Source organism: Lagenorhynchus albirostris, chromosome 2 (genome assembly GCF_949774975.1).
Source record: "Lagenorhynchus albirostris chromosome 2, mLagAlb1.1, whole genome shotgun sequence".
Taxonomy (NCBI): Eukaryota; Metazoa; Chordata; class Mammalia; order Artiodactyla; family Delphinidae; genus Lagenorhynchus; species Lagenorhynchus albirostris.
In genome coordinates, this window is record NC_083096.1 from 21,300,961 (window position 1) to 21,318,971 (window position 18,011).

Consider the following 18,011-nt stretch of genomic DNA (forward strand, 5'->3'; position numbering starts at 1 on the left):
ATAATTTTAAGAAGGAGCTCATGTAGAGGGGGAGGCAGTAAAAGAAAGCTATTAAATGATACACTTCGAAGTCCAATTTGGATTCAAACCCAAGCTCTGCCATTTATTAGCTATGAGACTTTGGGCAAATTACGTAATTTCACCAAATCCACAAGTCTGTCTCTTCACCTATAAAATGAGATGATCACTAGTCCTCCTAGGGCTACAGTGAGGATTAAATGCAGTGTGAAATGTAAATCTCTGTCAACAGTATTGTACATAGTTAGTACACACTCAATACACTTAGAAAAGAGCTAAAGAACTACTTAGTGCCTTCAGAAAACTGCAATAATGCAACTTACAATTTTATTTCTATTATATTAAAATTTTTAACTGAGTAATACAGCCACACAATTTATAATCAAGGGTAAACTTCACAGATTAATATGGCTAAAACATACAAATAACACAGAAATAGTTTCAAAATAAGACCCTGAGGGTAGAGAGTTATTCTGTTAACAATCAACCTTTTTCTTTGAATTCATGTCCTTGCAACTCAAGGAATGCTGCGTCAGCATCACATGGGACCTTGTTAGAAATGCAAAATGTCAGACTCCAACCCACACCTACTGAATCAAAATATGAATTTTTAACAAGATCCCTAGGTGATCTGTATTCGTATTAAAGTTTGAGAAGCAATGATACACATGATTTTGAAAAAGCTGGTGTCTGGCATCAGAAGTAGAAAGGATGCATCGGAACCCTAGGAAGTATTCCAGGGAAGGCCATCGTGCATGTTGAGAACCACCTTAAAGAATCCCTGGCCATCACTTCAAAGCCCTGCTGGGGACCTTGCTACTCAAACCCTCAAGTTGTTCACCCCAAGTGAACTTACAGTCCCTCAAAGACTGGTCGGCGGCAGAGACTGGGTATTTAGACCAGGGGCAGGCAGACCTGCAGGCGAAATCCAGCTTGCTATCCGTGTTGTGAGTAAAGTCTTCTCGGCACACTGCCATACCCGTTCGTCTATGGCTGCTTTCCTGCTACAACTGCGGAGCTGAGACAGCACAGCTTGCAAAGCCTAAAATATCTCAGCCCTTTACAGACAAAGTCCGACAACATCTGGCTCAGACTAGAAGCCCATGGCTGGCAGAAGCAGCAGCAGGGAGACTGGTTTAGATAGCAGTGGAGAGGCTTCCCATGTTTTCTTTGTCCAAGGACAGGATGTGAATTAGGTGGTGGGTGAAGAATGTCCCCAGATAAAGGCAGGCAGCCTGTTACCAGTGCCAAGCAGCAGCTGGGGACAGGTTTGCGTGAGCAGCAAGCGCCTCTTGCTGCAGTAATGATTCAGGAGGAGGTTAGCCCAGAGCTGTGCCTACAAGCAAAGCTGAAAGGTTCTTTCTGCTGTTCCTGTTTTACTGATACTCAACATAGCGTGGTTAACTCTGATCAGAATGGTGGTCGGGAAGATCAGGAACAACTGGGTGATTTAAGGTTTCTACAAAATGCTGCAGTGAAGAGAAGAAAGCAGGTACCTTTCGGGTTGATGGTATCAACACGTATCTAGGAGGTAACTGGTTTACTAGTGAGGATGGAATGTAAACGGCTTTACACACACATGAACAGGAGTGGCCCGTTAGGTCTTTGAAAACAAGGTATTACCTTAGTGGCCAGCATTTGTTGCTGGGCCTCAATCTGTTGCTGCTGGCGAGATGCCATTTCCTGAAGTTCAGCAAGTGTCAGGTCCATCCTAGGACTATTAACCTACCAAAAAAAAAAAATGCAAACAATCCAACTTAGTACAAAATGATCACAGAGACTCCTCACTCAAAGGCCCATTATAAGCATCACCTGAACCAATCATGACAAAATTATTTAGCCATTTTTCTTCCATAATATTAAAGAAACCATTAACTTTTATATTAATACCCCACATTGACTTATTAACATATAAAACATACTAACATACAGACCAACACTCTTCTAAGCTGTAAATTTAAATTAACTAGTTTCAATAGTCAGTAACACAGATGGAACAACTTGGAATTACCTCGTTCTATAGTTAGTTTAAATTAGGAAGGCAGTGTTTGACCATATTAAACATGATACTGGGACACTGGCAGCAAACCTAGAATACAGTCATCAAAGCACCCTTTAAAACTATGACACTAGAATTTTAAAAATTCAAGATACATTGGGTCATCAGGGACAAGGCAAGATGTCCACTCTCTAAACATCCATTGGACATGGTCCTAAGAGGTTTAACCAGTGCCACAGAACAAAAAAGTAGAAATAAACTGTTTCCAGATTGAAAACGAAAACGTTTCTTGGATGGGGCTAATGGCGGACTGTGGGAGGGCTCACGCCAAGGAGTACTCCCCCGAACTTTTGTTGCCAGTGTCCTTGTCCCTGTGGTGAGCCACAGCCGCCCTCAGACTCTGCAGGAGACCCTCCAACACTAGCAGAAAAAGAAGAAAAGTAGAAAAAGGAGATAATGAAGGAACAGCCATTATTCAGTCATTTTTCTGCAGCTTTACCTGAAAGGAGAATTGCGTCTATGTGATTCATTACAAGATACCAACAGCATCAGATACATCAGAAATACATCTACACGTGGAACAGCTCCTACAGAACACCTACTGAACGCTGACAGAAGACCTCAGACCTCCCCAAAGGCAAGAAAGTCCCCACGTACCTGGGTAGGGCAAAAGAAAATATAATAAACAGAGACAAAAGGATAGGGATGGGACCTGCACCAGTGGGAGGGAGCTGTGAAGGAGGAAAGGTTTCCACACACTAGAAGCCCCTTCGCGGGCGGAGACTGCGGGTGGCGGAGGGGGAAGCTTTGGAGCCGCGGAGGAGAGCACAGCAACAGGGGTGCGGAGGGCAAAGCGGGGAGATTCCCGCACAGAGGATCAGGGCCGACCGGCACTCACCAGCCCGAGAGGCTTGTCTGCTCACCCGCCGAAGCGGGCGGGGCTGGGAGCTGAGGCTCAGGCTTCGGGCCTGAAGGGGTTAGTGCACCACGGCTAGCTGGGAGGGAGTCTGGACCTGCCGAAGAGGCAAGAGACTTTTTCTTCCCTCTTTGTTTCCTGGTGCTCGAGAAGAGGGGATTAAGAGCGCTACTTAAAGGAGCACCTGAGACGGGCACGAGCCGCGGCTAACAGTGCGCACCCCAGAGACGGGCATGAGCCGCGGCTAACAGTGCGCACCCCAGAGACGGGCATGAGCCGCTAAGGCTGCTGCTGCCGCCACCAAGAGGCCTGTGTGCGAGCACAGGTGACTATCCACACCTCGGTGGATCCGAGGTGTGGATCCACAGCACGGTCCGGGGAGCCTGTGCAGCCCACCACTGCCAGGGTCCCGGGAACCAGGGACAACTTTCCCGGGAGAACGAACGGCGTGCCTCAGGCTGGTGCAACGACCCACCGGCCTCTGCCGCCGCAGGCTCGCCCCGCACTCCGTGCCCCTCCCTCCCCTTGGACTGAGTGAGCCGGAGCCCCGGAATCAGCAGCTCCCTTAACCTCGTCCTGTCTGAGCGAAGAACACACACCCTCCGGCGACCTACACGCAGAGGCGGGGCCAAATCCAAAGCTGAGCCCCGGGAGCTATGCGAACAAAGAAGAGAAAGGGAAATCTCTCCCAGCAGCCTCAAGAGCAGCGGATTAAATCTCCACAATCAACTTGATGTACCCTGCATCTGTGGAATACCTGAATAGACAACGAATCATCCCAAATTGAGGAGGTAGACTTTGAGAGCAAGATTTATTATTTTTCAAAAAAAAAAAAAAAAAGATTTATTATTTTTCCCCTTTTCCTCTTTTTGTGAGTGTGTATGTGTATGCTTCTGTGTGAGATTTTGTCTATATAGCTCTGCTTTCACCATTTGTCCTAGGATTCTATCCGTCTGTTTTTTGTTTTAATTTTTCTTAATAATTATTTTTTATTTTAATAACTTTATTTTATTTTACCTTATTTTCTTTTACCTTCTTTCTTTCTACTTTTTCTCCCTTTTATTCAGAGCCGTGTGGATGAAAGGCGCTAGGTGCTGCAGCCAGGAGTCAGTGCTGTGCCTCTGAGGTGGGAGAGCCAACTTCAGGACACTGTTCCACAAGAGACCTCCCAGCACCACAGAATTTCAAATGGGGAAAATCTCCCTGAGATCTCCATCTCAACACCGGCACCCAGCTTCACTCAACGACCAGCAAGCTACAGTGCTGGACATCCTATGCCAAACAACTAGCAAGACAGGAACACAACCCCACCCATTAGCAGAGAGGCTGCCTAAAATCATAATAAGTCCACAGACACCCCAAAACACACCACCAGATGTGGACCTGCCCACCAGAAAGACAAGATCCAGCCTCATCCACCAGAACACAGGCACTAGTCCCCTCCACCAGGAAGCCTACACAACCCACTGAACCAACCTTAGCCACTGGGGACAGACACCAAAAACAATGGGAACTACAAAACCTGCAGCCTGCAAAAAGGAGACCCCAAACACAGTAAGATAAGCAAAATGAGAAGACAGAAAAACACACAGCAGATGAAGGAGCAAGATAAAAATCCACCAGACCTAACAAATGAAGAGGAAATAGGCAGTCTACCTGAAAAAGAATTCAGAACAATGATAGTAAAGATGATACAAAATCTTGGAAATAGAATACAGAAAATGCAAGAAACATTTCACAAGGACCTAGAAGAACTAAAGATGAAACAAGCAACGATGAACAACACAATAAATGAAATTAAAAATACTCTAGATGGGATCAGTAGCAGAATAGTTGAGGCAGAAGAACGGATAAGTGACCTGGAAGATAAAATAGTGGAAATAACTACTGCAGAGCAGAATAAAGAAAAAAGAATGGAAAGAACTGAGGACGGTCTCAGAAACCTCTGGGACAACATTAAACGCACCAACATTCGAATTATAGGGGTACCAGAAGAAGAGGAGAAAAAGAAAGGGATTGAGAAAATATTTGAAGAGATTATAGTTGAAAACTTCCCTAATATGGGAAAGGAAATAGTTAATCAAGTCCAGGAAGCACAGAGTCCCATACAGGATAAATCCAAGGAGAAACACGCCAAGACACATATTAATCAAACTGTCAAAAATTAAATACAAAGAAAACATATTAAAAGCAGCAAGGGAAAAACAACAAATAACACACAAGGGAATCCCCATATGGTTAACAGCTGATCTTTCAGCAGAAACTCCACAAGCCAGAAGGGACTGGCAGGACATATTTAAAGTGATGAAGGAGAAAAACCTGCAACCAAGACTACTCTACCCAGCAAGGATCTCATTCAGATTTGATGGAGAAATTAAAACCTTTACAGACAAGCAAAAGCTGAGAGAGTTCAGCACCACCAAACCAGCTCTACAACAACTGCTAAAGGAACTTCTCTAGGAAAGAAACACAAGAGAAGGAAAAGACCTATAATAACAAACCCAAAACAATTAAGAAAATGGGAATAGGAACATACATATCGATAATTACCTTAAATGTAAATGGATTAAATGCTCCCACCAAAAGACACAGACTGGCTGAATGGATACAAAAACAAGACGCATATATATGCTGTCTACAAGAGACCCACTTCAGACCTAGAGACACATACAGACTGAAAGTGAGGGGATGGAAAAAGATATTCCATGCAAATGGAAACCAAAAGAAAGCTGGAGTAGCAATCCTCATATCAGACAAAATAGACTTTAAAATAAAGACTGTTAGAAGAGACAAAGAAGGACACTACACAATGATCAAGGGATCGATCCAAGAAGAAGATATAACAATTGTAAATATTTATGCACCCAACATAGGAGCACCTCAATACATAAGGCAAATACTAACAGCCATAAAAGGGGAAATCGACAGTAACACAATCATAGTAAGGGACTTTAACACCCCACTTTCACCAATGGACAGATCATCCAAAATGAAAATAAATAAGGAAACACAAGCTTTAAATGATACATTAAACAAGATGGACTTAAATTGATATTTATAGGACATTCCATCCAAAAACAATAGAATACACATTTTTCTCAAGTGCTCATGGAATATTCTCCAGGATAGATCATATCTTGGGTCACAAATCAAGCCTTGGTAAATTTAAGAAAACTGAAATTGTATCAAGTATCTTTTCCGACCACAACGCTATGAGACTAGATATCAATTACAGGAAAAGATCTGTAAAAAATACAAACACATGGAGGCTAAACAATACACTACTTAATAACGAAGTGATCACTGAAGAAATCAAAGAGGAAATCAAAAAATACCTAGAAACAAATGACAATGGAGACACGACGACTCAAAACCTATGGGATGCAGCAAAAGCAGTTCTAAGAGGGAATTTTATAGCAATACAATTCTACCTTAAGAAACAGGAAACATCTCAAATAAACAACCTAACTTTGAACCTAAAGCAATTAGAGGAAGAAGAACAAAAAAACCCCAAAGTTAGCAGAAGGAAAGAAATCATAAAGATCACGTCAGAAATAAATGAAAAAGAAATGAAGGAAACGATAGCAAAGATCAATAAAACTAAAAGCTGGATCTTCGAGAAGATAAACAAAATTGATAAATCATTAGCCAGACTCATCAAGAAAAAAAGGGAGAAGACTCAAATCAATAGAATTAGAAATGAAAAAGGAGAAGTAACAACTGACAATGCAGAAATACAAAGGATAATCAGAGATGATTACAAGCAACTCTATGCCAATAAAATGGACAACCTGGAAGAAATGGACAAATTCTTAGAAATGCACAACCTGCCATGACTAAATCAGGAAGAAATAGAAAATATGAACAGACCAATCACAAGCACTGAAATTGAAACTGTGATTAAAAATCTTCCAACAAACAAAAGCCCAGGACCAGATGGCTTCACAGGTGAATTCTATCACACATTTACAGAAGAGATAACACCTATCCTTCTCAAACTCATCCAAAATATAGCAGAGGGAGGAACACTCCCAAAGTCATTCCACGAAGCCACCATCACCTTGATACCAAAACCAGACATAGATGTCACAAAGAAAACTACAGGCCAATATCACTGATGAACAAAGATGCAAAAATCCTCAACAAAATACTAGCAAACAGAATCCAACAGCACATTAAAAGGATCATACACCATGATCAAGCAGGGTTTATTCCAGGCATGCAAGGATTCTTCAATATACGCAAATCAATCAATGTGATACACCATATTAACAAATTGAAGGAGAAAAACCATATGATCATCTCAATAGATGCAGAGAAAGCTTTCAACAAAACTCAACACCCATTTATGATAAAAACCCTCCAGAAAGTAGGCATAGAGGGAACTTTCCTCAACATAATAAAGGGCATACATGACAAACGCAGAGCCAACATCATCATCAATGGTGAAAAACTGAAACCATTTCCACTAAGATCAGGAACAATTCAAGGTTGCCCACTCTCACCACTCTTATTCAACATAGTTTTGGAAGTTTTAGCCACAGCAATCAGAGAAGAAAAGGAAATAAAATAATACAAATAGGAAAAGAAGAAGTAAAGCTGTCACTGTTTGCAGATGTCATGATACTATACATAGAGAATCCTAAAGATGCTACCAGAAAACTACTACAGCTAATCAATGAATTTGGTAAAGTAGCAGGATACAAAATTAATGCACAGAAATCTCTGGCATTCCTATACACTAATGATGAAAAATCTGAAAGTGAAATCAACAAAACATTCCCATTTACCACTGCAACAAAAAGAATAAAATATCTAGGAATAAACCTACCTAAGGAGACAAAAGACCTGTATGCAGAAAATTTTAAGACACTGATGAAAGAAATTAAAGGTGATACAAATAGATGGACAGATATACCATGTTTTTGGATTGGAAGAATCAACATTGTTAAAATGACTGTACTACCCAAAGCAATCTACAGATTCAATGCAATCCCTATCAAACTACCACTAGCATTTTTCACAGAAGTAGAACAAAAAATTTCACAATTTGTATGGAAACACAAAAGACCCCGAATAGCCAAAGCAATCTTCAGAATGAAAAACGGAGCTGGAAGAATCAGGCTCCCTGACTTCACACTATACTACAAAGCTACAGTAATCAAGACAGTATGGTACTGGCACAAAAACAGAAAGATAGATCAATGCAACAGGATAGAAAGCCCAGAGATAAACCCACGCACATATGGTCACCTTATCTTTGATAAAGGAGGCAGGAATGTACAGTGGAGAAAGGACAGCCTCTTCAGTAAGTGGTGCTGGGAAAACTGGACAGGTACATGTGAAAGTATGAGATTAGATCACTCCCTAACACCATACACAAAAATTAGCTCAAAATGGATTAAAGACCTAAATGTAAGGCCAGAAACTATCAAACTCTTAGAGGGAAACATAGGCAGGACACTCTATGACATAAATCACAGCAAGATCCTTTTTGACCCACCTCCTAGAGAAATGGAAATAAAAACAAAAATAAACAAATGGGACCTAATGAAACTTCAAAGCTTTTGCACAGCAAGGTCATAAACAAGACCAAAAGACAACCTTCAGAATGGGAGAAAATATTTGCAAATGAAGCAACTGACAATGGATTAATCTCCAAAATTTACAAGCAGCTCATGCAGCTCAATAACAGAAAAACAAACAACCCAATCCAAAAATGGGCAGAAGACCTAAATAGACATTTCTCCAAAGAAGATATACAGACTGCCAACAAACACATGAAAGAATGCTCAACGCCATTAATCATTAGAGAAATGCAAATCAAAACTACAATGAGATATCATCTCACACCAGTCAGAATGGCCATTATCAAAAAATCTGGAAACAAATGCTGGAGAGGGTGTGGAGAAAAGGGAACACTCTTGCACTGCTGATGGGAATGTGAATTGGTACAGCCACTATGGAGAACAGTATGGAGGTTCCTTAAAAAACTACAAATAGAACTACCATACGACCCAGCAATCCCACTACTGGGCATATACCCTGAGAAAACCATAATTCAAAAAGAGTCATGTACCAAAATGTTCATTGCAGCTCTATTTACAATAGCCAGGAGATGGAAACAACCTAAGTGTTCATCATCAGATGAATGGATAAAGAAGATGTGGCACATATATACAATGGAATATTACTCAGCCATAAAAAGAAATGAAGTTGAGCTATTTGTTATGAGGTGGATGGACCTAGAGTCTGTCATACAAAGTGAAGTAAGTCAGAAAGAGAAAGACAAATACCGTATGCTAACACATATATATGGAATTTAAGGGAAAAAAAATGTCATGAAGATCCCAGGGGTAGGACAGGAATAAAGACACAGACCTACTGGAGAATGGACTTGAGGATATGGGGAGGGGGAAGGGTAAGCTGGGACAAAGTGAGAGAGAGGCATGGACATATATACACTACCAAACGTAAGGTAGATAGCTAGTGGGAAGCAGCCGCATAGCACAGGGAGATCAGCTCGGTGCTTTGTGACCGCCTGGAGGGGTGGGATAGGGAGGGCGGGAGGGAGGGAGACGCAAGAGGGAGGAGATATGGGAACATATGTATATGTACAACTGATTCACTTTGTTATAAAGCAGAAACTAACACACCATTGTAAAGCAATTATACTCCAATAAAGATGTAAAAAAAAAAAGTTTCTTTTCTGTCTTTACACAAAGACAACACAATCATCTATGAAGAAAATCCTATGGAATCTACAAAAAAGCTACGAGAATAATTTATTTAGCAAGAATGCAGGATAAAACATCAATATGGCAAAATCAATTATATTTCTCTATATTAGCAACAACCAGAAACTGAAGAAAATATTTTTAATACCATTAACAATAGCATAAAAAACATGAAGCACTTAGGAATAAATTAACAGAAGATGTGCCAGATCTGCACACTGAAAACTTCAAAACCTGGCTGAGAGAGAGAAGGCTTGAATAAAGGGCGAAGTGGAGCTCATGAACCGGAAAGCTCAATACTGTCAAGACGGCAATTCTTCCCAAACTGACTTACAGAGTCAACAGAATCCCAACCAAAATCCCAGCAGGCTTTTTTTGTATAAACTGACAACCAAATTCTAAAATTCCATATGGAAGTGCAAAGGACATACAATAGCCAAACCTTTGTAAAGAATGCAGTTGAAAACATACACTACCTGACTTCAAGACTTACCATGTTTCAGTAACCAACACAGTGTGTTACTGACATCATGATAGATAAATAGATCAATTGTGCAGGACACAGAGTACAAAAATAGACCCACACGTCTATGGGGTAATTGATTTTAGAAAAAAAGGCAATTGAGTGGAGAAAGTTTAGTGTTTTCAACAAATACTGCTTGTACAACTGCTATCCATATATGAAAAACAAAATGAACTTTAACTCTCACACCATATGCAAATGTTACTGCAAAATGGATCATAAACTTAGATGTAAAATCTAAAACTACAAAACTTCTAAACCGATCAATTATACTGTATTAAAATTAAGAACAAGTCATAGACTGGGAAAAATATTTGCAAATCATCTAAGTAATAAAAAACTTGGATCCAGAATATATAAAGAAGCCTTAAACTCAGTAATAAGAAAGTAAACAACCCAATAAAGAAAAAATTAAGCAAAAGAGGTGAACAAATACTTCACCAAAGACAATACACAAATGGCAAGTAAGCACATGATAGATGCCCAACATCATTAGCCATTAGAGAAATACAAATTAAAACCACAATGTAATACCACTACACACCTATTAGACTGCCAAAATGAAAAGGAATGACCATACCAAATGTTGGCAAGGATGTGGAAAAACTAGAACTCTCTGGTGGGGAATGTAAAATAAAACAATCACTTTGGAAAACACTCTGGCAGCTTTTTAAAAGTTAACATACAACACACCACTGTAAAGCAATTATACTCCAATAAAGATGTTAAAAAAAAAAAGTTAACATACATCTACCAAACGACCCAACCATTCCACTCCTAAGTATTCACCCAAGAGAAATAAAAGTATATGTCCATACAAAGATGTGTACCCAAATATTCACTGTAGCTTGATATGGAGTAACTGGAAACAACCCAAATGTCCATCAACAGATGAATGGATAAGGAGTGGTGTAACCAGACAATGAAGTATCTCTCAGCAATAAAAAGGAATCAACTATTGATACACACAGCAAAATGGATTAATCTCAAAATAATTATCCTGAGTAAATTCAGACAAAAAGAGTACATACTGGATGGCTCCATTTATCCTAGATTCTAGAAAATATAACTAATTTGTAGTAACAGAAAGGAGACTTGCTAGCAGTTCCCTGAGGATGGGGAGGGAGGCAAGAAGGAAAGGATTACAGAAGGACGTAAGGAAACTTTTTTTGGGGGGGAGGGGGTGATGGATATGTTCATTAGCTTGATTATGGTAATGGCTTCACAGGTGTACACATATGTCAAAACTTATCAAATTGTATACCTGAAATATGTGCAGTTTATTATATGACAATTATACTTCTATCAAGATGTTTTTTAACAACCCAGTGATGGGACTTCCCTGGTAGTCCAGTGGTTAAGACTCTGCATTTCCAGTGCAGGGGGCATGGGTTCGATCCTTGGTCGGGAAACTACGATCCCGCATGCTGCGTGGCCGAAAAAACAAATAAAAAATTAAAAAACCAGTGATAAGATGTGTCAAGATGCACTGAAATCCTGTTAATGGTTGAGACCATTTCTGTTATCGTCATATCAACCTTTCTTCACTGTAAGATAAAAATGAGATCAGAGAAGAGAAACAGGAAGAATTTTGGGGGGAAAAACAAAGAATATGGGGAAAGGCAGAGTAGAAGCAAATGTAGGTTGGAGAGAGGTAATTTAGCTAATCCTTAACAGTATTAAAAAGTCTAAGCTCTGAAAAGAAAATGCCTACAAGGAATCCCAAGGATACCTGCTAAAATTCATATGCAGTAGCAGGAGTATTAATATATCATTAATCGCTAAAAACGACGGCAACAAATAAAATCACCAAAAAAACAGACACTTCCCCCAACCTGCTCAACATCTGTTTTGTTCTGAATTTAGGGTACATTCAGCATTTGAATTATTTCGACAGCCACGTGGAGATCATTAAAATTAACCGTTTTTGAAGAAATAAATTTAAAATAGGCCTTTTAAAAAGGGCCATCCTTAATAACCCACTGAAAAACAAAGTAACAGTGAATGAGATTTAAAGGTTAAAAAAGCAGTATCACTGTGGTCCATACATGGCATGGGTAACAATGATCACTTACGCCATTCTCCTTTCTCCGATGTTCACCTGGAACTTTTACACCATTTCTTTTTAAACTTGGATCCTGAGACCTTGGTCCGCTCACTAGGCACAAAATTCAGAAAGCAGGCATTAACACTAGAGTTGACAGATATTTTAAGTCCCAGTTCATTTCTCAGTTCCCTGGTGGCGCAGTGGTTGAGAGTCCGCCTGCCGATGCAGGGGACACGGGTTCGTGCCCCGGTCCGGGAAGATCCCACATGCCGCGGAGCCGCTGGGCCCGTGAGCCATGGCCGCTGAGCCTGCACATCCGGAGCCTGCGCTCCGCAACGGGAGAGGCCACAACAGTGAGAGGCCCGCATACCGCAAAAAAAAAAAAAAAAAAAAAAAAGCTGTAATTCAGCCTGTTCTGGAAAACCTTACTTGGAATGGTGAATAAATAGTCAGTATTACAGGGCTTCCCTGGTGGCGCAGTGGTTAAGAGTCCGCCTGCCGATGCACCCCGGTCCGCGAAGATCCCACATGCCGCGGAGCGGCTGGGCCCGTGAGCCATGGCCGCTGAGCCTGTGCGTCTGGAGCCTGTGCTCCGCAACGGGAGAGGCCACAGCAGTGAGAGGCCCGCGTACCGCAAAAAAAAAAAAAAAAAAAAAAGGCACTAGAAAATGTCACATGCTAACCATTCCCATGCGTCAGATACCACAGGAGGCGAAGTTAAGAAAATACATGTACTTCTGATTACGGGTCATTCACACCGTTTGCTTAAGTGGCTCCTCCCAGTTCTCTATTTAGCTACTCAGCAGTGAAATTGGGAATAGTTTCATTGAAAGAAATAAAAGTGAAAATTAAATCAACCCATCCTTGTACTCGTTAAAGAGTTTGTACCTTACACGGGAAGGAAGCAAATGAAAACAGAACAAGTGGCATTTCGAACATTTGGTCATTTTGCGATAATTCCGAAGTATTATCAAGTATTTCCCCATTTATTTAAGTAAAAAAAATTCCATTTTCTTAGCTTGGGAAAGTACTAATTGGAAAACACTGTGCATTCTGCTTTTTTGGCTAAAAAGAATTTTTCAAGCCCGAATATATGGGTCTCTCAGTACCACTTAAAGCATCATGAAGGGAAAACAGTCTTAAACTGATAAATTATAAGAAACAATATCAAAGAGAATTTCTTAAATATGTGAAATTAAGCTTAGACCTGTACTTCCCAGAAGTTAGAAAATTTATTAAATTATCTCCCAAGAGGTTTTAGATTAAAATTTCTTTTGAATCAAATCTCTATTATACCTGCCTGGAAGCTTAGCACAAATTTCCAGTAAATAAATATGTCTATCCTCAGGGCCACGTACCACACTTACATCTAACTCCAATGAGTTAGCTTTACTTTTTTTTTTTTTTGCGGTACGCGGGCCTCTCACTGTTGTGGCCTCTCCCATTGCACAGCACAGGCTCCGGACGCGCAGGCTCAGCGGCCATGGCTCAGGTGCCCAGCCACTCCGCGGCACGTGGGATCTTCCCGGATCGGGGCACGAACCCGTGTCCCCTGCATCGGCAGGCGGACTCTCAACCACTGCGCCACCAGGGAAGCCCTACTTTTAAATACTGTTCAATTCTCTGACAAAACAGCTCAGGTAACCTGTGACAATATTTCCGTAGAAGAAAAAAAAAAAATCTATCACTTAGGAATAACTGCTTTCTTTGCTGCCTCAAAGAAAGAGCACTCCACCAGTTTCTCCTTGGCATGTTCAGTTACATAATCAGAGTAAAAAGCAAGAGTTTTTAAATTAATGTCATATACATTTTGGGTCACAGGTCCTAGTTAAACTGGAAAAAGAATACAGTAACAGTCTCCTAATCTGTAATCTAGAAGTCTACACCACAAAGGCTGACACTGAACAGCAATCCTGTTTTATCCCAGTTTCGACACTATGTGGCACTGGTGTTTTGCAACAATGTGAAAACAGCGTCTTTATCTTCAGATTATATTTCTCACATTACAGACACACTGAAACTGCGTACTGCACTATTGAGAGGCTGTTTAATAATTTACCCGGTACGATAGAGAAAGATATTTGAACTAGTAGATCAACGGGGAAAATTCATCTAATTTACTAAAAGAAGATGTATGCAGTACTGTAAACAAAGAACAAAATAAAAATAAGATGCAGATGCCAACTTAAAACCACAAAAAAGAAGGCTGCTTTAGGGAAAAAGAAAAAATGCATGCTTATTTAAAATAAAATTACAGACACCAGAGACACTGAAAGGCCTGTGAGCCAGCCTGGCTGAAGTGACTCAGGTTCCACTCCTGCCTCTGCCTCTAGGGACGTGGCCTCTGACAAGTCATTTAACCCCTGAGTATCAGCCTTTCTCATCTGTAGAGTAAGAGGCCAGACTAAGTCAATTCTGGGGTCCCCCACGGTCTGAATGTCTAATTGCTGGGTACCATGTGGACATCTGTACTAAAGGAATAAAACTGAGATTCTGTGACACCTAATAATTAACCTCTGTTACCGACATTCTTACTCCCAAGAATTACACACATACTGAAGTCACAAACCTTCCATTTTAAAAGTTCCAACATTTTTAGAAACACCTAGTAATCATGCTCCGGCCAGTGGTTTCCCACTGAGAACAAAGTTTCCCCACAGATCTCAGACCTGAAACTGCCCTTTTCTCCCATGTCCTATGAGATCTCCAGGGTCACAGGGATAGCTGTGTCCCGATGTCTAAGGGCTGCTTTCAGCCCACTATTTCTCCACCTTCACGTATTACCTTCTACCCTCTCCTCACTGTCATCTATAAACTCTGGTCACAACCCTCAGTCACCGCAGATGTGACCACCCGACCCCCCTGTTCTCCCCACTCCAAGTCCTGCCTTCATGCTGGATGACCTTACCACCCAAAAGCTCACCTCTAGGATCCGTGGCCTCCTACCTCCTCTCTAATTCAGGATCATTTCATGGCCCGGTGCAGGACCACGTCACCTAGAGGTGCTCTACCCCTGAAATCTTAAATTCAGACTTTCTACTTTTTGACCATAATTTCCTCTCACTGCACCTGTGCATGAATCTGAGACGTGCAGTTCCTTAGCACTGGTCTGCTCTTGCCCTGCAGCCCCCCTGCCTTCACTTCGCCCCCACCCAGCTTAGACGTCATCTCACCAACATCCTCGTCTTCCCTGTCCCACTGACTCCACTGAACTGGTCTGGTCAAACCCCAACCTTGGGTCAATCCAACCATCTCCTCTTACAACCCTCTGGGCTGCAGAGCATCACTGGGGAAAAAAATCACCCATGGTCTCCTGGTCTCTAGTCTCAACTGGCCTCCAGGGGGACCCTGGTCCCCCAGCAGCACTCTCTCCTGTTCTCCACCATGGCTCCAACCATCACTTTCACACGGCTGTGCCTCCTATCTCAGAGAAAACAAATGTTCTCAGATGAGAAGACCCTCCCACTGCTCCCACAGGGAGCACACATTTACCTGCATCTGCAAAGTTTCCCTTCCACCCAGTTAAAATGGAAGAGAGAATAAAGACGCAGACTTAGAGAACGGACTTGAAGACACAGCAGGGGCGGGGGGCAGGGAAGGGGAAGCTGGGATGAAGTGAGAGACTAGCATGGACATATATACACTACCAAATGTAAAATAGAGGGCTAGTGGGAAGCAGCCGCATAGCACAGGGAGATCAGCTCGGTGCTCTGTGACCACCTAGAGGGGTGGGATAGGGAGAGTGGGAGGGAGACGCAAGAGGGAGGAGATATGGTGATATATGTATATGTATAGCTGATTCGCTTTGTTATAAAGCAGAAACTAACACACCATTGCAGAGCAATTATACTCCAATAAAGATGTTAAAAATAAATTTTAAAAATAATAAATAAATAAATAATGGAAGAGAGACCCTTCCCCGCCACCTCCCACTGGCTGACTTGCCCATCGAGCATTCCTCCTCCTTGTATTTCAACCCGCTGCTCTACTGACTCTTTCCTTCCCACCCACATTAAAAACTGTCGCCAAACTTTTCCCATCTTCCAAGAAAACAGAACAAACTGAACCACACCCCTTTCTCCCCACCCCCCAGTCAGGGCTTAGAGGAGCTGTCTATCCTCGCTGTTCCCACTTCCTTACCTCTCACTTACTCCCCAAATTACCTGGCTCCTGATCACGTGCTACACCCGAGCATGAAATAAAACTTCAGATCTTTGTTATGACTGATAGGATGCTACCTACCAATGTCCCTGCCAGAGGGGCGTTCATGGCGAAGGAAGAACCGAACTTCACTCCTCTGACTTCCAAACCGTTGCAGGACATCAAACATTCGCTCATTATCAGCAACTGGACGTTCTAAAAGAAACGAATAAATGAGGTACAAATCATGTTATCTGCAGGTAAAAAGAAAGACGAACATATCATTTACTGTCTATCCTTCATGCAAATTATGCATTATGAATGCAGAAGTTACTTAGCATCTTACACCTTTTTTTTTTTTTTTTTAGAAAATGAAGCATCACCAGCTTTCCACCCATATGATCAGGGTCAAGCGTGGGTGGAGTACTGGGGGGAGGACTGGATCCAGGCTGCGAGCAGGAGCTCAGGAGTCTAATTCAGCGGCCCCTCACTAGCCACAGGCAGGCTGGGAAGCTCTGCGGGTTCCAAAGCCCCTGTCATCTATTCCATAGGACAGTCTCTGAGGTCCCTTCTAACTCTAATGGCTCTATGATTCTCTAAGTATACACATGAAACATTAAAAAACAGCTTTCTAAATAGTGTAGTCTTACTGTCTATTGCTTTTTTTAATTACAATTTTATAAACTACGTTAAAAAAAAAATCAGACACTTGCATTTCCAAACAAAAGCCTCTTTACTGCCCTGAAAATATGCTTCTTTGGCCCTTCTTCCGATGAGACTGCCAGTTGTCAGAACTTTTCTAGAGACAAAAAGAAGGGCATAGATAAATACCCTAATAAATGGGAACTTTAGGAGAAACCAGATATCTTAAGCTCCCCTCAAAAAATCTTCCAATCTTGAGGGCTTCCCTGGTGGCGCAGTGGTTAGGAACCCGCCTGCCAATGCAGGGGACACGGGTTCAAGCCCTGGTCCAGGAAGATCCCACATGTCACGGAGCAACTAAGCCCGTGCACCACAATTGCTGAGCCTGCGCCCTGGAGCCCGCGAGCCAAAACTACTGAGCCCACGTGTCACAACTACTGAAGCCCGTGCACCTACAGCCTGTGCTCCACAACAAGAGAAGCCACCGCAATGAGAAGCCCATGCAACGCAACGAACAGTAGCCCCCTCTTGCCGCAAGTAGAGAAAGCCTGCGTGCAGCAATGAAGACCCAACGCAGCCAAAAAAAAAAAAAAATCTTCCAATCTTAAGGGATCTGGATATAAAAACCAAATATACTGCCTGAGGATGCAACTGTTTAAAATGAAAGAACTCCGGTAACATCGATATAATTTTTAATATAAGAAAGTTGAAACAGCCTAAGAAAACTCAATGCACTTGTCAGTAATCAAAGACACTATCTGAGTACCTTAAATAAACAACACGGGCAGAGAATGGGGCAGCCAAGGGTTCAGCAGCCAATTCTGTGAACTAAGCCCTGAACTTAATCTGCTCGGTTGCAACGAAGTACATCTCTGGTTCTTGACATACTGAGTTGACACAGATACCCCTCTCTCCTCTAAACTGGGGAAATTCTAACTAAGACCACCCCACAAAAGGAAACACCCATAGCTGAGTAGACACCCTCCCAA

At 41.8% G+C, this 18,011-nt stretch overlaps 1 protein-coding gene across 4 annotated transcripts in view; it reads right to left on the reverse strand.

Moving 5' to 3' along the window:
- TP53BP2 (tumor protein p53 binding protein 2) overlaps nt 1-18,011 on the reverse strand; it is a 66,664-nt gene that overhangs the window by 21,854 nt on the left and 26,799 nt on the right. The window contains exons 2-5 of one of the 4 annotated variants that reach the window (XM_060127467.1): nt 17,094-17,179; nt 16,483-16,596; nt 12,269-12,351; nt 1,642-1,743 (exon numbers count right to left, since the gene is read on the reverse strand). In XM_060127467.1, the coding sequence (XP_059983450.1) occupies nt 1,642-1,743; nt 12,269-12,351; nt 16,483-16,570 (273 nt within the window). In that variant the 5' untranslated portion in view covers nt 16,571-16,596; nt 17,094-17,179. The remainder of the gene's footprint in view (nt 1-1,641; nt 1,744-12,268; nt 12,352-16,482; nt 16,597-17,093; nt 17,180-18,011) is intronic. The other 3 variants (XM_060127458.1, XM_060127486.1, XM_060127476.1) reach the window with 3 other exon arrangements.